Consider the following 22,440-nt stretch of genomic DNA (forward strand, 5'->3'; position numbering starts at 1 on the left):
TTTACCTGCTCGCTTTCACTGCCGGCATGGCCGTCATAGTGGATGTAAGTACCTACCCCACCCTTACTCTACTGCTCGCGTTGTGGGGGGGAGGAGGAGGGGGTATACTGCGCGGACAGAAGACGCAGGCCTGAGGTCAGAGCCCCTTCTGGTCAGAAGGTGCCACCGATGATTGGGGAAGTAGGAGGACGAGGTGTGGAGAGGGGAGCAGGGGGAGGCCATTCAGCCCCTTGAGTCTGTCCCACCATTCAATTGGATCGTGACTTGACCTGTAACTTGGGTTGCCAACTGCGGTCCCCCCCCCCACCCCCCCACACACACGGGGAAGTACCAGATTTCGACTCCCCGCCCCCTGTTGTGAGGAAAGGTGCTTCCTGATCGGTCCTGGCTCTCATTTTAAGGTTCCCATGGGGAGTCGTCGAGGTGAATCGCAGAGACGGGTTGAAGTGGGGGTGGGGGGGGGGAGCTGGATAAACACACGAGGGAGAGAGGAATAGAAGGATACGGTGGTGGGGGCGAGATGAAGAGGGGGGTGGGAGCGGAGCCTCGTGTGGAGTAGGAACACCAGCACACAGCAGAGGGGCTGAATGGCCTGCATAAATTTCCAGGTGGAATGTCCCCATCGGACACACCCAGGACAGGTACAGCACGGGGTTAGATACAGAGTAAAGCCCCCTCTACACTGTCCCCATCAAACAATCCCAGGACAGGTACATCACGGGGTTAGATATAGATTAAAGCCCCCTCTACACTGTCCCCATCAAACACTCCCAGGACAGGTACAGCACGGGGTTACTCCCAGGACAGGTACAGCACGGGGTTAGATACAGAGTAAAGCCCCCTCTACACTGTCCCCATCAAACACTCACAGGACAGGTACAGCACGGGGTTAGATACAGAGTAAAGCCATGCCTTTATCCGCTATATTGGGGACTGGCAGGAGTTTAGAACATTATCATTCAGTCAACACGTTTCAAAGCCTTTTGTTAACATTTTAATTTGGCTTTGAGGGCGGTACCCTGGTGCGTGAAGGAGCACAGTGTGACTGAGGGAGGAGTGGGGGTGCGGGGGAAGGACATATCATGGACCCTAATAAATCCCATCGGTTCACTATCGGTTTTGAAGGCACAAAACTGATGGGCAGGGAGTGGCTGAAATCGGGGCCTTTGTTAACATGGCTGCCCTCGGACCCTGTGATCACTTAGAGGGTGTTGACGGATTGGCTGTTTTTTAATGAGGACATTGTGTAACGAGGGAGCGCCTGAAAACCAGCCAACTGCCCTTTAATTTCTGATTAACTGAGCGCCAGGGAACAGTGGTCCTCTCCGCGTCTCTGCATCGCAAGCTGCAGAACTCCAGGAATTCATGACGGGCCTTGATGGGCCTTGCCTACAAATGCCCATTTACCATAGTAACAGGGCCTAGCACATGCCCGACCCAACCCTTTCATTTCCGCCCCCCCCCCACCCCCCGGCTTTCCTCCTCACTCCAAACTAACCCTTTTAATGCGATTTGCCGTTTCTCTGTTTCAGAAACCATGGTTTTATGACCTGCGAGAAACATGGAAGGGGTTCCCGATACAGGTTGGTGGCAATTGCGTTCCGGGGTTCGTACATTTTGGCTCTTGTTCCGCTCCAATATGAGTTGTTTTTTTTTTTATAATAGTTGTGTCACTTTATCAGTAATTCTGGGATTGTTCTCCTCAGAGCGGAGAAGGTTAGGGGGAGATTGAATCGAGGCGTTCGGAATCAGGAAGGGTTCTGGATATTTCTCAGATCTCTGAAGGCGGAGGAGCATGTTAGTGAGGTGGTGAAAAAGGCATATGGGACACTTGCCTTTATCAATCGAGGCATAGATTACAAAAGTAGGGAGGTCACGTTGGAGTTGTATAGACCCTTGGTGAGGCCACAGCTGGAGTACCGTGTGCAGTTCTGGTCGCCACATTATAGGAGGGATGTGGTTGCACTGGAGGGGGCGCAGAGGAGATTCACCAGGATGTTGCCTGGGATGAAACGTTTAAGTTATGAAGAGAGGTTGGATAGACTTGGGTTGTTTTCGTTGGAGCAGAGAAGACTGAGGGGTGACCTGATCGAGGAGTACAAGATTATGAGGGGCATGGACAGGGTGGGTAGGGAGCAGCTGTTCCCCTTAGTTGAAGGGTCAGTCACGAGGGGACATAAGTTCAAGGTGGGGGGCAGATGGTTTATGGGGGATGGGAGGAAAAGCTTTTTTACCCAGAGGGTGGTGAGGGTCTGGAATGCGCAGCCTGGGAGGGTGGTGGAGGTGGGTTGCCTCACATCCTTTAAAAAGTACCTGGATGAGCACTTGGCGCCTCATAACATTCAAGGCTATTGGCCAAGTGCTGGTAAATGGGATTAGGTAGGTAGGTAGGTCAGGTGTTTCTCACATGTCGGTGTAGACTCGATGGGCTGAAGGGCCTCTTCTGCACTGAGAGATTCTGGGACAGAGTGAATAAGGAGAAACTGTTTCCACTGGGGAGGAGGGTCGGTAACCAGAGGGGACACAGATTGAAGAGAATCGGGGAAAGAACCAGAGGGGGAGATGAGGAGAGTTTGTTTTTATTTACACAGCGAGTGGCTGTGATCTGGAAGGCGCTGCCTGAAAGGGCGGTGGAAGCAGATTCAATAGGAACTTTCAAAAGGAGGAATTGGGCAAATACTTGGAGGGGAAACATTTGCAGGGGGATTTTGGGGGGGGGGTAAGAGCGAGTGTGGGGGCGGTGGTTGGGAGGGGGAGTGGACTGAATTGCACAGCTCTTTCAAAGAGCCAGCAGCAGCGCGACGGGCTGAACGGCCTCGCCCCCCCACCCCCCCGCGCTGTCTCGATTTACGATCCGGGAGAAACGAAGAGGCCCGGATTCCGACGCGGCCTTTCACAGTCGCGCCAAGTCCCGGCGTGCTTCCCGGAGCCCACCAAACCCACGCGCGCTTCCCGGAAGCTGTTGTAGCGCCGGGGAACGCGTGCACAGCAAGCTCCCGGGGGGGGGGGCTAACGGGTTATCTGTCCCTCGGCCAACATCGGCGGGGCGGATGGTCTGGGCCCACCGGTCACCTCGCTGGCTGTGGGAGCTTGCTGTGCGCAAATGTGGCGTTTCCCCCATTGGCAGCACTTCCCCCACGCCGTCGTCGGTGAAAGCGCTTCGGGATGTCCAGCCCAGCTCCTTTCACCCTTTTTATTTAAAAAATAAAGTCTCTGTTTCTTCCCTCCCCGGACAGACTATGTTACCATCGCAATATTGGTATTACATGATCGAGCTGGGTTTCTACTGGTCCCTCCTCTTCAGTGTTGCTTTTGATGTTCGAAGGAAGGTAAAGTGGCCTAAATGTGTAAAGGGTATTTGTGTATTTAAGACCGAGATAGATAGGGTCTTGATTGGTAAGGGGGAGCAAAGGTTACGGGGAGAAGGCGGGAGAATGGGGTTGAGAAACTGATCAGCCATGATTGAATAGCGGAGCAGACTCGATGGGCCGAATGGCCTATTTTCTGCTCCTATGTCTTATGGTCTTAAATGGGAAGTTTTGTTTGTTTTCCGGCCAAATTACCTCACTCCTACCCCCCCACCCCAATCTCCTGAGGCTGCTCCACCCTCTGCCCGTCCTTCCCTGGAACAGGAGGAGGCCGTTTTGGTCCATCTCAATCCGATGGTGTCTGCTCTGTACCCTAACCCCCATCTTTTACCCGCTTTGGCTCCCGCGTGACCCTTCTAAACCCGACAAAAGTCTATCGATCTCCTCCGGTTTGTGAAATTTTCCCACCTCCCACACCCCCCCCCCAACACCCAACACAGACCCCCCCTCCTCCCACCTCAACCCAGCCTCGACAGCTTTATGTGTGTGGGGGGTGGGGAGAGAGTTCCAGATTCCCACTTGCTGTGTGTGTGTGTGTGAGGTGCTTCCTGACATCACCCCTGAACGGCCTGGCTCCCATTTTAAGGTTCTCCCCCACCCTTGTTCTGGATTCTCTCCCCCCTCCTCACCAGAGGAAACAGTTTCTCTCCATCGACCCGATCGAATCCTTGAATCATCTTAAACCCCCATCGATCAGATCACCCCTTCATCTGCCACCCTCGAGGGGGATACAAGCCGAGTCTGTGTGTGTGTGTGTGAGAGACCCGCCCTCGGAGTTTAACCCTTTCAGCCCCGGGATGGTTCTGGTCAACCTGCCCTGCTCCCCCCCCTCCAATATGTCCCTCCAGAGGTGCTGAGGGCCCAGAACTGGACCCAGTTACTCCCGATGGGCGCGGCGTATGGAGGGATGTCCCAGTCCCCTCCTCGCCCACACTCGCACTCTGCGGCCCCCCCCCCACTGATGTTCCTGGGTGAATAACCACTCTTTCCCCCACCACCCCCGCCCAATCTTTCCCTGCTCTTGTGACCTCCAGTCCACCCGAGACCAAACGCCGACAACATTGGGAGGTCAAGACTGGGCAAAGCTGAGGTCAAACGAAGGCAAGGGGGACGAGGGTCAAAGTTCATATTTGGCCGACTTGCTCCCTGAAGGGCAAGAACTTCCAGTCGAGGGGTTTCTTGGGGCCTCCGCCAGAGTCCTCGAAGCCCCTTCACACGCAGCTGCCGGCCCATCTTCCTTTTCCGTTCCTCCCTCTCCCCTGCACTCCCCAACTCCCCAAACCATTCAGGAATCTACTGCTCCCGCAGAATTCTCACTTCTGTCCCTGCTCCCAGATTAGCATTGCATTGTTCCCACCTCGGCTTCCAGTTCTGACAGAGGTGGAGGGGGTTGGGGGAGCGGTGACCTAAGAAGGAGGAGACTCCAGTAAGATTACCACCAAGCCACTGACTCTTCTTGTCACTGGGCTAGTAATCCAGAGGCCCAGGCTAATGTTTGGGGGACACGGGTTCAAGTCCCACCACGGGCCGCCGGTGTTGAATTAAATTCAATTAATAAATGGGGAATTGAAAGTGAGTCTCAGTGATGGTGACCATGGTAGTCATCATGGATTGTCATTAAAAAAAACCCCATCTGGTTCACTTGTGCCCTGGAGGGGAGGAAATCTGCTGTCCTTACCTGGTCTGGCCTACCTGCGACTCCAGACCCACGGCCATGTGGTGGGCTCTTAACTGCCCCCTCTGACGTGGCTGAGTGAGGCCACTCCGGTGTATTCACCACCACCACCTCCAAGGGGCAATGGGAGGGGGGCGATAAATGGTGGCCTTGCCATCCTGTGAATTTAATTGAGCTAACGTCTCTCCTCTTCTTGACCCATTGTAGGACTTTAAAGAGCAGATCATTCACCATGTTGCAACGATCATCCTCATTAGTTTTTCCTGGTGCACTAACTACATTCGAGCTGGGACACTAGTCATGGCAGTTCACGATGCGTCGGACTACTTTCTAGAGGTAACACCCAACGCAGCAACAGCAGCCCCCCCTCCTGTATTTTAAGTAGCGCCTTTGACTTCACAAAATGCCCCGAGCAGTGTTATCGAGCAACATTTTGACCACCCCCAGCCCACATGGACAGATATTAGGGACAGGCGACCAAGAGGTTGGTCGAAGAGGTCGGGTTTAAGGGGCGTCTTAAAGGAGGAGAGAGAGGGTGAGAAGCGGGGGAAGTAATTCCAGAGCTCAGGGCCCCCCCAGGCAGCTGAAGGCACGGCCGCCAATGGTGGAGCGATGGGAATCGGGGGATGGGCAAGAGGCTGGAATTGGAGGAACGCAGAGATCTCGGAGGGTTGTAGGGGCTGGAGATGGTTACAGAGATAGGGAGGGGTGTAGGGGCTGGAGGAGGTTACAGAGATAGGGAGGGGTGTAGGGGCTGGAGGGGGTTACAGAGATAGGGAGGGGTGTAGGGGCTGGAGGAGGTTACAGAGATAGGGAGGGGTGTAGGGGCTGGAGGAGGTTACAGAGATAGGGAGGGGTGTAGGGGCTGGAGGAGGTTACAGAGATAGGGAGGGGTGTAGGGGCTGGAGGAGGTTACAGAGATAGGGAGGGGTGTAGGGGCTGGAGGAGGTTACAGAGATAGGGAGGGGTGTAGGGGCTGGAGGAGGTTACAGAGATAGGGGTGTAGGGGCTGGAGGAGGTTACAGAGATAGGGAGGGGTGTAGGGGCTGGAGGAGGTTACAGAGATAGGGAGGGGTGTAGGGGCTGGAGGAGGTTACAGAGATAGGGAGGGCTGTAGGGGCTGGAGGAGGGGTTTGAAATTGAGGGTGAGTGTTTTAAAATTTAATGTTGCCAGACTGTAAGCCAGTGTAGGTCAGCGAGCAGTGGGATGGTGGGTGAATTGAGGCGAGGGAATGGAAGGTCAGCGGGTGTCGATGGCAATGTGGAAACTGGAAACACAAACGGATTAGCCATGATCTTATTGAAGGGTGGAACAGGCTCGAGGGGCCGAATGGCCTACTCCTATTTTGTATGTCCGTATGAACAGAACTTGACGTGAGTTAGGAAACGAACAGCAGGGTTCTGAATGGCCGGAAGTTTGCTTCAAGTTGCTGATAAGCCCGGGGGTGTGTTGAAATGGTCCAGTCCAGCGGTAACAAAGCATGAATGAGGGCTTCCGCAGCCGATGAGCTGAGTCGAGGTTAACGTTGGGCGGTGTAACAGAGGTGGTCGTTGTAGCGCCACGAATGTGAGGTCAGAAACTCATCTCGGGGTCAAATGTCACTCTGGCGAGACTCACTCTACCACGAGGCTGAAACTCCAGATGGTCCCAGAATTGGGGAGAGGAGGTGGGGCACAGATTGGGGGGGGTGGGGTTGAGGTGGGGCACAGATTGGAGGGTGGGGGGAGGTGGGGCACAGATTTGGGGGAGGGGGGAGGTGGGGCACAGATTGGAGGGTGGGGGGAGGTGGGGCACAGATTTGGGGGAGGGGGAGGTGGGGCACAGATTTGGGGGAGGGGGAGGTGGGGCACAGATTTGGGGGAGGGGGAGGTGGGGCACAGATTTGGGGGAGGGGGAGGTGGGGCACAGATTTGGGGGAGGGGGAGGTGGGGCACAGATTGGAGGGTGGGGGGAGGTGGGGCACAGATTTGGGGGGAGGGGGAGGTGGGGCACTTGAGGGGAGGTGGGGCGGGCTCAGATTTGGGGGAGGGGGAGGTGGGGCACAGATTTGGGGGAGGGGGAGGTGGGGCACAGATTTGGGGGAGGGGGAGGTGGGGCACAGATTTGGGGGTGGGGGGAGGTGGGGCACAGATTTGGGGGAGGGGGAGGTGGGGCACAGATTTGGGGGAGGAGGAGGTGGGGCACAGATTTGGGGGGGGGAGGTGGGGCACAAATTGAGGAGGGGGAGGTTAACCTGACAAATTCTGCTCTGGAAGTACTGTTGGGGGTGAAGAATCAATCCTAATGCTGATTATTTTTTGTCCTGCTAGTCAGCCAAGATGTTTAATTATGCTGGGTGGAAAACCACTTGTAACTCACTCTTCATAGTCTTCGCTGTGGCATTTATCATCACCAGGCTCATCATCTTCCCTTTCTGGTACGTGTCGCCTATCTTACCGTCAGTCTCTGACCCTGATAAAACCTGCTCCCATTGGCCTGAGGAAGTGGAGGCCAGCATTTAACCTCCCAAACCCTGATTCATTTGGTAGCTGAGTAACATAGTTACTCCTTCAAATCTGCACTAATGCAACAGGATAGATTTGGATCAGGTTAAGGTAGAGGGAGCTTTACTCTGTATCTAACCCCATGCTGTACCTGTCCTGGGAGTGTTTGATGGGGACAGTGTAGAGAAAGCTTTACTCTGTATCTAACCCCGTGCTGTACCTGTCCTGGCAGTGTTTGATTGGGACAGTGTAGAGGGACCTTTACTCTGTATCTAACCCCGTGCTGTACCTGTCCTGGGACAGAGGCTGGAGAGATATGACCAGTCTTTGTTTTATCTTGAACAGGATCATTCATTGCACAGTGATCTACCCTTTAGAGCTGTACCCTGCGTTCTTCGGGTATTATTTCTTCAATGGAATACTTGTGGTCCTACAGCTCCTACATATCTTTTGGGCAGCTCTTATCCTTCGAATGGCGTTAAAGTTCATGACTGGAAATGTGAGTAGAAATTGTTCCGTTCCCTGCGTGATTGTTTGCCCGCGGTCCCCAGGATGTTATTGCCTCTCGATCGGCCAGACTGCCAGTGTGATGCTGGGTCTCAGAACCGGAAACTCTCCAGCAAAGGCTCCAGCAGCCGGGCTCGCTTTCTCCTTGCAGCTCGGAGACTTTGAGCTGGATCTCACCGAGGGATTCCGGAGTTTCGTCAGCAGCTTGCATCCATACAGCCTTTAAACGGGGGCAAAGATGCCCAGGCGCTTCACAGGGGGCATTATCAGGTTAAAAATCTGACCCCGAGCCGCGTGAGGAGTTATTAGGGACAGGGTGACCAAGAGCTTGGTCAGAGAGGTCAGTTTTAAGGAGCGTCTTAGACGAGGAGAGAGAGAGTTGGAGTAGGGAAGACTGAGGGGCGACCTGATCGAGGTGTACAAGATTATGAGGGGCATGGACAGGGTGGTAGGGAGCAGCTGTTCCCCTTAGTTGACGGGTCAGTCACGAGGGGGCATAAGTTCAAGGTGGGGGGCAGGAGGTTTAGGGGGGATGGGAGGAAAAGGTTTTTTACCCAGAGGGTGGTGAGGGTCTGGAATGCGCTGCCTGGGAGGGTGGTGGAGGCGGGTTGCCTCACATCCTTTAAAAAGTACCTGGATGAGCACTTGGCATCGTCATAACATTCAATCCATGGGCCAAGTGCTGGTAAATGGGGTTAGGTGGGTAGGTAGGTCAGGTGTTTCTCATGTGTCAGTGCAGCCTCGATGGGCCGAAGGGCCTCTTCTGCACTGAGAGATTCTGTGATAGAGGAAATAAGGGGAGAGAGAGAGAGGCGGAGAGGTTTATCAGGGGAATTCCAGAGCTCAGGGCCCCCCCCCAGGCAGCTGAAGGCACGGCCGCCAATGGTGGAGCGATGGGAATCGGGGGATGGGCAAGAGGCCGGAATTGGAGGAGCGCAGAGATCTCGGAGGGTTGTAGGGGCCTGGCGAGGGTGGGGGGGCGGGGAGGCCTGGAGGGGGGTGGGAGGGGCCTGGTGAGGGTCGAGGTGGAGGGGCTGGAGGGGCCTGGTGAGGGAGGGGGAGTGGGAGGGGGTGTGGGAGGGGCCTGGAGGGGGTGGGAGTGGCCTGGCGATTATTTGCGGTTAGAGATGACCATTTTGAAGCTGGCTCCCAGTGCGATAGTCCCTCTGTGTGTCTGGAAGCAGCGGGGGTGGGGGGGGTGGGGTGGGGGGGGGCGGAGGGGGGTGGGGGGGGCGGAGGGGGGCGGGGGGGCGGAGGGGGGGGGGGGGGGCGGAGGGGGGCGGGGGGGCGGGGGGGCGGAGGGGGGTGGGGGGGTGGGGTGGGGGGGCGGAGGGGGGTGGGGGGGGTGGGGTGGGGGGGGCGGAGGGGGGTGGGGGGGGTGGGGTGGGGGGGGCGGAGGGGGGTGGGGGGGGTGGGGTGGGGGGGCGGAGGGGGGTGGGGCGGAGGGGGGTGGGGTGGGGGGGCGGAGGGGGGTGGGGTGGGGGGGCGGAGGGGGGTGGGGGGGTGGGGTGGGGGGGGCGGAGGGGGGTGGGGCGGAGGGGGGTGGGGGGGTGGGGTGGGGGGGGCGGAGGGGGGTGGGGCGGAGGGGGGTGGGGTGGGGGGGGCGGAGGGGGGTGGGGTGGGTGGGGGGGGGGTGGGGGGGGGGTGGTGTGCAGTGTGGGGCGGGGGGGGCGGAGGGGGCGGAGGGGGGTGGGGCGGAGGGGGGTGGGGGGGGGGTGGTGGGGTGGGGCGGAGGGGGGTGGTGTGCAGTGTGGGGCCGGGGGGGCGGGTGGGGGGGCGCGGTGGTGGGGGGTGTGCAGTGTGGGTCCGGGGGGGGGAGGGTGAGAGTTGTGGGTGGGGGGGTGAGTCGATCTACACCAAACCCTCGGACCAAAAGCGTAGAGCAGAATAATTGAGATTGACCGACTGGGGCGTCCGGAGGGGGTGAAAGGTCGTGAACCAAGTGCTTTCCGGCCAATAAGGTGGTACTTTGATTTCTGAAGTTCAGTCACTTTTTACTTTTTATTCGTTCCTGTTGCAATGGAGCAAAGATGTCAGCACTGGGCTCCCTCCAACAGCAACCTGTTTACTGTGACGTTGGTTACGGGGTAAATATTGGGCTGTACGACTCCCTCACCCCCCCCACCCCCACCCCCAGCAACTCTTCCAATAGCGGCCAGGGGATTATTTGCATCCAACCGAGGGGGCAGACGTGGAGGGGGGATCCTTGGTTTAATGTTTCGTCTGGAACACGGCACCTCCGACAGTGTAGCACTCTCTCCATACTGGCGCTGGGAGTGTCGGGCCTCTGGATTATGGGCTCAACAGTTACAGCCATGCCTTGGGAGGAGGGGGGGTGGGGGGTGGGGAAGCAGACGATTGTGGGTTCAAGTACCCGCTCCCGGACCAGAGTGCAAGAATCCAGGCTGCCGCCTTAGTGAGGTACTGGGTGGGGGTGGGGGGCGGGGGGGCGGGGGTGGTGGGGGGAGTGCTGCACTGCCGGGGGCGAGACCTTTCGGGTGCGACGTTAAATTGAGGCCACGTCTGCCCTCGCCGGTGGGCATAGAAAGATCCCACAGCCGGCACTTGGGTGAAGAGAAGGGCAGAGACATCCCTGGTGTCCGGGGCCCAGTATTTATCCCTCAATCGATGTTGCAGAAATGGAAGTTCTAGGTCCTTATCGTGTTGCTGTTTATGGGATCTTTCTGTGCAGAAACTGGCTGTTGCATTAACTACATTGCAACAGCAACTACACATCATATATAAAAAAAAAACTTTATGGGTTGTAAAAGTACTTTGGGACATCCTGAAGTGGTGAAAGGGGCAGTAGAAATACAAGTCTTTTTCTCTCAAGTCTCTGGAGTGGGGCTCGAACCCACAACCTCGGAGGGGAGAGCAACACCCGCTGAGACACAGCTGGCACGAGAGCCGGAGAGGGCGCAGTCGACTGTTGGTTTGGACACGGTGGGGAATGGGAGCAAACGGGGGGGAGTTGAGGATTTAAAGAATTGCTTGGTGGCTGGGGGGTGGCGGAGGGTGGTGGAAATAGAAAGAGACATGCTGTCTAAGCTTTTCAATTTGCACTCATCAGGACAGATGCAAGAGTACCAAATTTCAGAGGGAGCAACAATTTATACTGCATGAGAAAAGGGTGCTGATTGATTGGAAAGTTGCCTCTGACTGGTCATGCCTTACCATTGGAGAATGCACCAAGGAACTACCGCCCCCCCCGCACCCCCCCAGGCTTTTGTTTAATTCGAAGAAGGCAGAATGTCTGGACATGTTCCTCTTGGCTGCAGAGGACGAATATATGTAGCCGCTGACGAATGTAAGCGGAGGGGTCGTGGCGCAGTGGGTCGCGTCCCAACTCCTGGGGGTGGAAGCTCTGGGTTCGAGTCCTGCTCTGGGACTCGATGGCCGCGGAAGGTGCGTTCGTAATGCGACCGAACGGGCTGATCCACCGAGCCTGCAAATCCTTCCACTGCGCCTGGTGGTGGGCGGTGAGAGCTGGGAGAGTTTCCTGGCCAGCCAGCCTGCGGGAGGCTAGGGAAAACCGGCTGCAGGACTCTGCCCAGGATAAGCGTGGGACCCCTCCCAAGGGAGGTCCGTGGCTGCCGATGCCCTCTTGGGGTGAGCGGGTCACATTGCCAGTCTGGCTGACCATCGTAAATAGGGTGTGGGTGAACTTTAAAGGAGCCCTTCTGGGTTTTGTAATTCCGTCACGTTTTTTATCCCTGTGACGCAGATTGTGGAAGACGAGCGGAGCGACCGAGATGAGACGGATAACTCCAACGACGAGGAGGAACCTATCAAGAATGGCCCCGTCTCCAACGGACATCCTGTTTTGAATAACAACCATGGGAAGACCGATTAGTGCCTTACACTCCTCAGGGAGGGGTTGTGGGGGTGGGGGGCGTTTGTGGGGGTAAGGTGGTGCCTTGGTTAACTTTTCCCTCCCCTCGCTTACCCACGCCGCCCCACCACCAACCCCTTTAACCCTACGGAACCCACCCTGTCCTACTGCACAGCAGAAGTTGCTACAGAGAAAGAATCTCTAGTCCTAAATTTATATAAAAAAAAAGGGTTGGGGTGGTGGAGTGGGGGAGAGTTGTGGAAATCATCGTGGCTTTGAAGAGAGAGAAATTACTGGTGCCGAGTGCCATCTTTCTCTCTCCACCCTTTCCCTTTCTCGTCCTCCATTCCCCAAGGCAATGTGTCCCATTGACCTGGGGTGGTCAAGGAGTGGGGGGGGGGGGGGGGGGGGGGGTGTGCGGGGGAGGGGGTGCAGGAGGGGGGAATCCGCAGGAACCTTCTAGTAGCTGGCCAGATGTGCCTTTCGAATCAGTATTTTAATTTTATTTGTTTTGCTTTCCTGCATTCCTCCCCACTTCCCCTCCCCCTCCTCCGCAGAATCCCAGGATGGGATCGCACTTGATAATGTGCAACTTGCTTTCTTCCATTTAAGCTTTGCTTCTCGCTGCCTTCCTGGAGTACATCCCAACCTTCCCCCAAACCCCTTTATTTTATTTTATTATTATTTTTTTAAACTTTTTTTCAACCCCCCCCTCTCTCCCTCACTCCCCAGGGAAAGGTCCTGCTTATTCACGAAGGTGGCTGAGAACCACATTTGAGAAATGCTGCAAAAAGATATGTATTGATAATTTAATATATTTAAATTCTTGCTCGGTGCCCGTCACCCTCGCCTCGCTGTTCGGGAGCGTTGTAGAGTTTAACGATACTTTAACGGCGCCGCCCCACCTACCATCCTCCCCCCCACCAAATATCCCAAAGGTACGACTCTTGCTGATCCTTCACTCCGCTGTTCTTCACGTGGCGAGTCTCGCGCATCAGCAGAAGGGGGGTGTCATCGCAGCCCACCGCTGGGCTCTTTCTGGTTTTGGTGGGGGGGTGGGGTGGGGGGGGTGGGTGTTGGGGGGTGGTTTAGGGTTGGATGGAGGAGACAGTGAGAGGAAGTTTTGATGGGCAAGTGAATGGTGGGGAGTTGAATGGCCAGTGATTGGTCACGGGGGAAAGGGTGGTCTGTGACCAGCGGCGGGTAAACCACCACCCCCCCCACCACCCCACCCTCCTAGCTACCCGCCGTCCTCTACCTTGCCTCTGACCCTTTGATTTGGGGTTTGGGGGGGTGGGGGGGGAAGCTGGCCGGGGTGAAACCTGTGGGGTTGAAGCTTCCTTACAAAGGCCACGCCAGCCGTGCACACTTAACGACAGATTCGGCGATGACAGTGGGCTGGTGACATGGTTTGGAGGAAGGCTGGGGTTGGGGGGGTGAGGTTCAATGCTGGCTCCATATCGCTTTGGGCTCGATCGTGGGGACCCCGAATGGAGGATCGGTTCGTGAAAACAAAACAGCTCTTCCTCTCTCTCGATTTTTCGCGTCTCGTCGAATTTCCTATGGTTGCAAACTTCCTGTTCCTCCTCCACGAATTCCTCTTCCACCCCTTGGGCTTTGAACTCCTTTCCTTTTCAAAGCTTGGTTCTCTGAAAGATGGTTTTTTTTATTTTGGGAGGGGGTGAGGGGTTAGTGGGGAGAAGGGGTGGCGAGGTGTCACGGCGGAGATTGTGGGGGGTGGGGGGGGGAGCTTTGACCCCCCCCCCACCCAAGTTCAGGGCAAACCCCAAGAGAACGAGCAAGGGGTCAGCGAAGGAGCTTAAGAAAACGTCTCTCAGTTCAGAATTGAGTCGGAGGGGCTGGGCTGGGGTGGAGGAGGAAAGTAGGGGAGGGAGGGAGGGGTGGGGGGTTTACAGTAATGTTAACAATTGAGAAATATAATTAAAAGTTGTAAATATGAGAATTGAGATGTTAGGGAGGCCTCCATTTTGTTAATTTTTTTGATTAAAACTAAGTTTTAAAAGATGGGAGCGTGCCTGGCCTGGTGTGTGTGACTGTGTGTGTGTGACTGTGTGTGTGTGTGTGTGTGTGTGTATGGGGGGGGGGGGGGCCGACTTGCAGAATAATCTGCTCCCTCCAGCATCGTTTTGGGACTTCTATACGCACGCAACGCCCTCCCAAGGGCACAACAGGAGGAGGCCGCTCGGAGGGGAGGGGAGGGACCTTGGGCTGATCCCACCATTCCATAACATCGCGGCTGATCCGCTTTTAACTCCACTTGCTTTCCCCCCCCCACCCCATTTTGCACGTTTTTTAATTCCGTGTCGGTTGAGGGGCAGGTCTGCTCCATCATCTGGGGAGCCGTTTGTCTCCCACGCTCAATCTCGAGTTCCCTATCTCGGCCAGGTGGTGGACTGGAGCCCGGAAATTGCTGTGCGATTCTCACTAAGTAAACACGCGACCCACGTGTTTTGGTTTTTCTGTCCCTCTCAACGTTCTAATGCTGGCGTTGACCCATTTCTTCTTTTTTAAGACGGTTTAGGATTTTAACTCCACTGATTTGAAATCATCGTGCCTCCTTCCCCACCCACCGCCACAACACTGGAGTTAGAAGCTTGTGGGTTCACGTCCGTAATCCAGGCCGGCACTCTCGGCGTCGGTACTGGGGGAGTGCTGCACTGTCGGAGGTGCCCATTTTTCAGGATGAGGCGTTCAAGCAAGGTGCCCTGTTGGGTGGATGTAGAAGACCCCACTGCTGCTACGAGGAAGAAGGGCTGGGGTGGGGGTGTGGGGGGGTGGCGTGGAGTTGTCCCCATTGTCGTGGGGTGTCCCTCGACCAACCTGCCTAAAATCGATTTGGTCATAATCGCACCGCTTGTTTGAGGGGCCTTGCTGTTTGCGAATCTCCCACGTTACAACCAAAATTGTCCACCCTTGAAGTCTACGCTTGGAAAGTGCTTTGGAGGTGGTGAAGTGCTTTGGGGTGGGGGGGGGGGGGATGTCGTGCAGTCAAGACGGGTGCTACAGAAAGGCAAGTCGCCTCTTACCTTAACTTGCGTACCGTTGCTCATCCCGGTTGGTCTGGTCTTTCCAGAGTCCCATTCCCTGCGGTCTCCGGTTGATCGTGTGCAGGTTCTGACCTCCTCTTCCAGGCCAGGTCCCTTTCTGGGCTTCATCTTTAGGTGGCTGACGATCCCACATGCTTGACAGGCTACCCTCTGCTGCTCTACCGGCAAAACCCAGTGGTGCAGTCAACTCGTTGATCCCCTCTCTAATCCCAACTCGTCTCTTTATGTGGCTCCCTAGCAGCTTACCAGAATTCTCCTCTGAGCAGAGGAGGTTAGGAGGAGATTTGACTGCAAACTAGAAAACATTGGGGGGGTGGCAAGTGGAAGATCTGACAGACCATTCAAGTTTGGAGGTTTAAACGAGGCACTCGAAATCAGGAATGGGTTTGGTAGGGTAAATAAGGAGAAACTGTTTCCACTGGGCAGGAGGAACCCAGATTGAAGATAATTGGCAAAGGAACCAGAGATAGCACAAGGAATTTATTGTTTTTGATCTGGGATGTAAACCTTTCTTTTAAAGTAGGGAAAATCCCAAGGTATTCTATAAGTATATCAATGGGAAGAGGATAACCAGGGAAAGAGTGGGGCCCATAAGGGACCAAGGGGGCAATCTATGGGTGGAGCCAGAGGACATCGTTAGAGCGTTGAATGAATACTTCACATCCGTCTTCACCCAAGAGTTTGAGGATGAAGGTATTGAACTCAGGGAGAGAGAGAATGCGAGGTTCTTAAGCAAATTGATATAGGGACTGACAAGGTATTGGAGGTGTTGGCAGGCTCAAAAGTGGACAAATCTCCAGGTCCAGATGATTTGTGTCCCAGACTGCTGAGGGAGGCAAGGGAGGAGATCGCAGGGGCTCTAACCCAAATTTTTAATTCCTCTCTGGCCACGGGGGAGGTGCCAGAGGACTGGAGAACAGCTAATGTGGTTCCGCTATTTAAGAAGGGTTGTAGAGAGAAGCCAGGGAAATACAGGCCAGTGAGTCTCATGTCAGTGGTAGTGAAACTATTGGAGAAAGTTCTGACGGAGAGTATCTATCTCCACTTGGAGAGGCAAGTTTTGATCAGGGATAGTCAGCATGGCTTTGTCAGAGGGAGGTCATGCCTAACAAATGTGATTGAATGTTTTGACGAGGTGATCAGGTGTGTAAGATGAGGGTAGTGCAGTTGATGTAGTTTATATGGATTTCAGCAAAGCCTCTGACAAGGTCCCACATGGGAGACTTATAAAGAAGGCAAGTGCACGTGGGATAATTTGATAAGGTGGATTCAAAATTGGCTTAGTTGTAGGAGACAGAGGGTGATGACAGAAGGATGCTTTAGTGACTGGAAGCCAGTGTCCAGTGGCGTACCAGAGGGATCTGTGCTGGGTCCCCTATTATTCGTCATTTATATAACCGACATAGATGACTATGTGGGGGGTAGGATTAGTAAGTTTGTGGATGACACAAAGATTGGCCGGGTGGTTAACAGTGAGGTTGAGTGTCTTGGGCTACAGGAAGATATAGACGGGATGGTCAAATGGACAGATAAGTGGCAGGTGGAATTTAACCCTGAAAAGTGTGAGGTGATACACTTTGGAAGGAGTAATTTGACAAGGAAGTATTCAATGAATGGCGTGACATTAGGAAGTTCTGAGGAACAAAGGGACCTTGGTGTGTGTGTCCATAGATCTCTGAAGGTGGAGGGGCATGTTAGTGAGGTGGTGAAAAAGGCATATGGGACACTTGCCTTTATCAATCAAGGCCTAGATTACAAAAGTAGGGAGGTCATGTTGGAGTTGTATAGAACCTTGGTGAGGCCACAGCTGGAGTAGTGTGTGCAGTTCTGGTTGCCACATTATAGGAAGGATGTGATTGCACTGGAGGGGATGCAGAGGAGATTCACCAGGATGTTGCCTGGGATGAAACATTTAAGTTATGAAGAGAGGTTGGATAGACTTGGGTTGTTTTCGTTGGAGCAGAGAAGACCGGGGGGTGACCTGATCGAGGTGTACAAGATTATGAGGGGCATGGACAGGGTGGATAGGGAGCAGCTGTTGAAGGGTCAGTCACGAGGGGGCATAAGTTCAAGGTGAGGGACAGGAGGTTTAGGGGGGATGGGAGGAAAAAGCTTTTTACCCAGAGGGTGGTGAGGGTCTGGAATGCGCTGCCTGGGAGGGTGGTGGAGGCGGGTTGCCTCATATCCTTTAAAAAGTACCTGGATGAGCACTTGGCACCTCATAACATTCGAGGCTATTGGCCAAGTGCTGGTGGTAAATGGGATTAGGTAGGTAGCTAGGTCAGGTGTTTCTCACATGTCGGTGCAGACTCGATGGGCCGAAGGGCTTCTTCTGCACTGAGAGATTCTGGGATGCTCTGCTGATTGGAGATGAACAGTAAAAATGCTGGAACATCCAGTACCACCCACGCCCTGTGAAAGAACTGGGGCGATAGAAGCAGATGATCGTCCCTTCCAAAAGGGCATTGGACAAATACTGGAAGAGCCCCCGTGTAATGGTTTTCTTCTCTCTCTCTCTCTCTCTCTCTCCAGTATCTGAAAGAGATGAAGTTGGGGGGTGGTGGGAGCTGGACGGCTCTTGCCAAGGAACTGGCATGGGGGCTGGGGGGGGCGGTGGGGGGCCCCCTCCTGCGTTGTATCGTACAAATGAAGCCAAACCAAGAGGACGGGCTGAGCCAGTCATCCAGAGCGTCGTCTTCTGCACCTTTGGGAAAGCTGTATGGACGGAGTTGGTGTTAGTCGATTCACTGTTCATCCCCATCCCCATCCCCATCCCCATTTGATCTTATCCCTCCAGAATTCCAGGTCTGGAAGACCACATGGTCCCTGGTACAGGTGGTTCCCTGCCATTCTGAAGCCAGTGGCCTGTCAGATCGTCCCCTCGTTCCTGTACTTGAAGCCGTTTGTGTACAGAGCAGAGATTTGGAACATTATAAACAAACCCACCCTGGCAACTGATTGTTCTGTGGTTTTTTGGTTTTGAATGTCAATATGCCATTAAAAATACTTATGTAAGCTTGTGATTACAAGGTCAGTGTTGTGGTGTGATAGTGAGCACTCTTTGTTGGGAGGGTGTGAAACTGAGTCCTACAAACTGAGAGAGAGAGAGAGAGCGCGCTACATAACAACTGGGCCTGGTTACCAGGTGAAAGCAGAGTGCAGAGAAAATGGGGATAGTGTAGAATCAGGAAAAAGGTGATTACACACACGATCTGTGCTGGGTCTCAATCACACGGACTTGGGAATATATCGGCCGTTCCTTCACTGTCGCTGGGTCAAAATCCTGGAACTCCCTCCCTACCAGCACGGTGGGTGTACCTACACCGCAGGGACTGCAGCGGCTCAAGAAGGCGGCTCGCCCCCCACCACCACCTCAAGGGCAACTGGGGATTCAATACTTCTGAACCCTCCCTTGGACCTCTTGGTACCCGTTTTAAGTTAATGACTCCCCACTCAAATAATTGTTCTCTTTTTTTTTTAGAAACCTGATTAAGCCTCCTCCTAAATAGTGAAAACAGTTTCTATCTCAAGTCCCACCTTGTAACTCATACCCCAATCCTGGGATCATCCTGGTGGATATTTAACCTTTTAATTTCATGGCTGAATCCACTCCAGTCCTTCACCTAACTTGAGCTGCTCCAAAACACCACTTCCACGGTATTCTAACTCGCAGAGTCCCATTGACTTAGCAACGCCTGTGCTCACTACTGTGCATTGGCTCCCAGTCCAGCAATGTCTGAATTTTTGAAATTCTCATCCTTGTTTTTGAACCCCCCCCTCATCTCTTCTCCCTCTGTAACCTCCTACACCCCTCCCTATCTCTGTAACCTCCTCCAGCCCCTACACCCCTCCCTATCTGTAACCTCCTCCAGCCCCTACACCCCTCCCAGATCTCTGCGCTCCTCCAATTCCGGCCTCTTGCCCATCCCCCGATTCCCATCGCTCCACCATTGGCGGCCGTGCCTTCAGCTGCCTGGGGGGCCCTGAGCTCTGGAATTCCCTCCCTAAACCTCTCCGCCTCCCTCTCTCCTCCTTTAAGATGCTCTTTAAAACTGACCTCGCTATTGGTCACCCTGTCCCTAATATCTCCTCATGTGGCCGGGGGGGGGGGTTCAAATGTTCTCTGATTTACACTGCTGGGAGGCTGCTTAATGGTTTAGAAAGTCCGGAGCGCTATATAAAATGTGAGCAGTTTTTGACACTCATGCATGTGCCCGCAGCTTGGGGCGAGGGGGTGTTTAAGACAGGTGAGGAGGGAGTTTGGGGGTGGGGTGGAATTCAGAGTTGGTGCCCTGGTAAACTCCACCCACGCTTACAGTAAGGATGTCAAGCCAACACTTAACCTATCCCCCTGTGGGCCAGGGAGGCTCAGGTGAAACTTTCCCTTTTTCCAGTGTTCTCCCTCAGGCAAGGGGGGGCTACGGAACACATGATGTCACCACCTGGGACGTGGGGAAGAACTGTTGACAGCAGCGGCTGTGCTTGTTTATACAGACTGCTCCACAGTCAATACTGGAGACAAGCAGATGTCCGTCTCCCTGCCCCCCCGGTCATTTACCCCAGCCCTGCCCGGCAGTGTGACAAACCCAGCAAAAGCGTCGACTGAGGCTCAGTGGCTATTGGCTGAAGCCAGGCCTGCGTCCCAAGGCCGTGGGAGGGATTCGAACACACGGGCGAGAGGTTTAGAATCAAGGCGCTTGCTGGAGCTGGGTGGGGGGGGGTGGTGGGGGGGGGCGATGTACCTAAGAGTGGCCAGAACGGTTAAAGAGCAGAAAGACGCCATTCAGCCCATCGTGTCTGTACCGGCTCGCCAAACGAGCAACGCGCCGCTCGCCCACAGTCTCCCTGTATCGCCTGCGCATCCTTCTTTTCCAGATAATGATCCAATTCCCCTTGGAAAGCCGGGATTGAACTGACCTCCCCCACGCTCTCGGGCACAGATCGTTCCCGACCCTCATCACTCGCTGAGCAAGTTTCCCGTCGCGTCTCCTTCGCTTCTTGTGCCGATCATCCTTAAATCGGTGGGGGGGGGATGTGCCCTCTCATTCTCGATCCTTCCGCCGACGGGAACAGTTTCTCCCCCTCTCTCCGGACCCCTCCTGATTTTGAACGCCTCCATCAAACCTCCTCTTCGAGGAAGACAGACCCAACTTACAGACTCGTGGATGTTTACAGCACAGACAGAGGCCATTCAGCCCGTCAGCTTCGTGCCAGTCAACAAAGGCCTGACTACGCCAATCCCCATTTTCCAGCCCTTAGCCCCGGAGGCTATGGTAACGCTAAGTGAATGCCTAAATACTTCTTAAACGTTACGAGAGTTTCTGACTCAACCACCCTTTCAGGCAATGAGTTCCAGACCCCCACCACCCAAAATTCTCCTCAACTCCCCTCTTAGCCTTCTACCTCTTACCTTAAATCTATGCCCCCCCCCCCCACCCTGGTTATCGACCCCCTCCTCTAATGGAAAAAGTGCCTCACTATCCACACCCCTCACAATCCTATACAAGGACCCCTCTCTCAACCTTTGCGGTATAATTACACAAACTCTATCCTATCCAATCTCTCTCCTTGTAGCTCAGACCCTCCTCCGACCTGTCCGTGTAACCGAAGTTCCTCGTCCCCCCGGAACCCGTTCTCGTGAATCTTTTCCGCACTCTCTCCGGAGCCTTCACCTCCTTCCTAACCGGACACGATACTCCAGTTCGGGGTGGCCCATACCAGTGCTTTATACAAGTTTAACATGACCTCGTTGCTCTTGCGTGTACAAAGCTCGTATAGAAGACTGGTTTTGGCCTCGGCTGGAGTGTCACGTAGAGGTCTGGGTGCCAGTGTCGGTCAGCAAGCGCAGCGATGGGGGAGCTATGCCTTGGAGCCTGTCTCGTAGCCACCACTGGATGTGGGTTTCGCCTCCAGCTACAAACCCTCACCGGGTGCGATGTTACCCTCTGCTGGCACAACGGGGGAACTGCAACCCCCAAATCCGTTGAGAGAGAGAGAGGGAGAGCAGGGGGGACAAGCTGCATCACCCCACCCGCCAGCTCCACCACCCCCCCCACCCTTCCTAGGGCGGACAAACCCACCCACCCTTACACGGGCGCTGCAGCATTTAAGACTGACTCCGTCCTGCGACCCTCGACCTCAATGTCACCGACCAAGTCAAAGTTATCTCGGCGCTCGGTGTGGGATCCTGCTGTGCGTAAATCAGTCGCTGTGTTTACATCGAATTATGTGCCACAGAGACGGGCCATTCGGCCCCTCTGCTCCATGCTGGTATTTCTGCTCCACAAGAGACTCCTCCCACCCCCTCCCAATCGACATATCCTTCCATTCCTTTCTCCCCTTGTGTATTTATTATTTATGGAATGTGGGCATCGCATTTATTGCCCATTCCCGCTGAACAAGGGTATTAAGAGTGTGGGGTCTGGAGTCACGTGTAGGCCAGACCGGGTAAGGACAGCAGATTTCCTTCCCTAAAGGACATTAGTGACCCAGATGGGTTTTTACAACAATCGATGATAGCTTCACAGTCACCATCAGACTTTCAACTCCAGATTTTTATTGGATTCAAATTCCACCATCTGACGTAGTGGGATTCAAACCCAGAGCATTACCCTGGGTCTCTGGATTACGCGCCCAGTGACAGTACCACTACACCACCACTTCCCCTTGTTTATCCAGCTTCCTCCCCCCCCCTTCAATGCATCTCTGGCGATTCACCTCGACCACTCCCCGTCCGGGGGTGGGGGGGGGGAGGTGCGAGTCCCACATTCTCCCCGCTCCCCGCGGAGCGAGTCCCACATTCTCCCCGCTCTCCGTGGGTGAAGAAGTTTCTCCTGAATTCCCCACTGGGTTTACCAGTGACCGTCTCATATCGATGACCCCTCCCAAGTGGGACTTGAGCTCACCAGCTTCTAGACCTGGAGGCAGAGTGTGCCGCTCGCTGCTTCCCAAACTTAAGACACAAGAGTTAAACGCAAGGCTCCGCGCGCACCCACTGCAAGGTGCTCGGTCCAGGAATGAAGATGCGCACACCATTAGTTTTTAAAAAAAAAAAACAGGTTATGCCGTTTTATTCAGCAAGACAAGGAGTTAAACACAAATGGTGGGGTTGGGGGGGGTTGGTGGGGTGAAATGACTGAGCTGTGCAAGAGATGGCATCTTGCATCCCACAAGAACCCTGGCAGGGGAGCTGGGGGTGCAGGTAACGAATATTTTACCGCAGCCTTCAGAGTGCAGCTTGGGTGGTGCTCAATGGTGCCTGTGCCTACCCCACCTTGCCAAGTCAAACAAGCACAGCCCAGCTTTGGAACAACTGAGGGGTATTTACACACACACACACACACACACATACGTGCTCCCTAGGGTTAAAGTGACCGGGGGGGGCGGTTTGGGGGGGGGGGAAGAAAATAAATTGTCATGGCTGCCTGCCTAGAAAAACACCCAGTGTCACCACCAACACTGCGCCCCTCCCACCCTGGCAGACATGAAAGGCAAGATCGCTGAAGA

At 54.8% G+C, this 22,440-nt stretch overlaps 1 protein-coding gene across 1 annotated transcript; it reads left to right on the forward strand.

The window, feature by feature from the left end:
* Positions 1–2: 2 nt before the first annotated feature.
* On the forward strand, positions 3–12,248 carry LOC121274326 (ceramide synthase 2-like; the record flags this gene model as incomplete). Its single annotated transcript, XM_041181568.1, has 7 exons — positions 3–44; positions 1,533–1,583; positions 3,237–3,329; positions 5,251–5,379; positions 7,354–7,460; positions 7,873–8,026; positions 11,759–12,248. Coding segments are annotated over 7 exons (705 nt in total), but the record flags the coding sequence as incomplete, so codon positions are not given.
* Positions 12,249–22,440: the final 10,192 nt, after the last annotated feature.

The sequence above is a fragment of the Carcharodon carcharias genome, assembly GCF_017639515.1.
Source record: "Carcharodon carcharias isolate sCarCar2 chromosome 36 unlocalized genomic scaffold, sCarCar2.pri SUPER_36_unloc_1, whole genome shotgun sequence".
NCBI lineage: Eukaryota > Metazoa > Chordata > Chondrichthyes > Lamniformes > Lamnidae > Carcharodon > Carcharodon carcharias.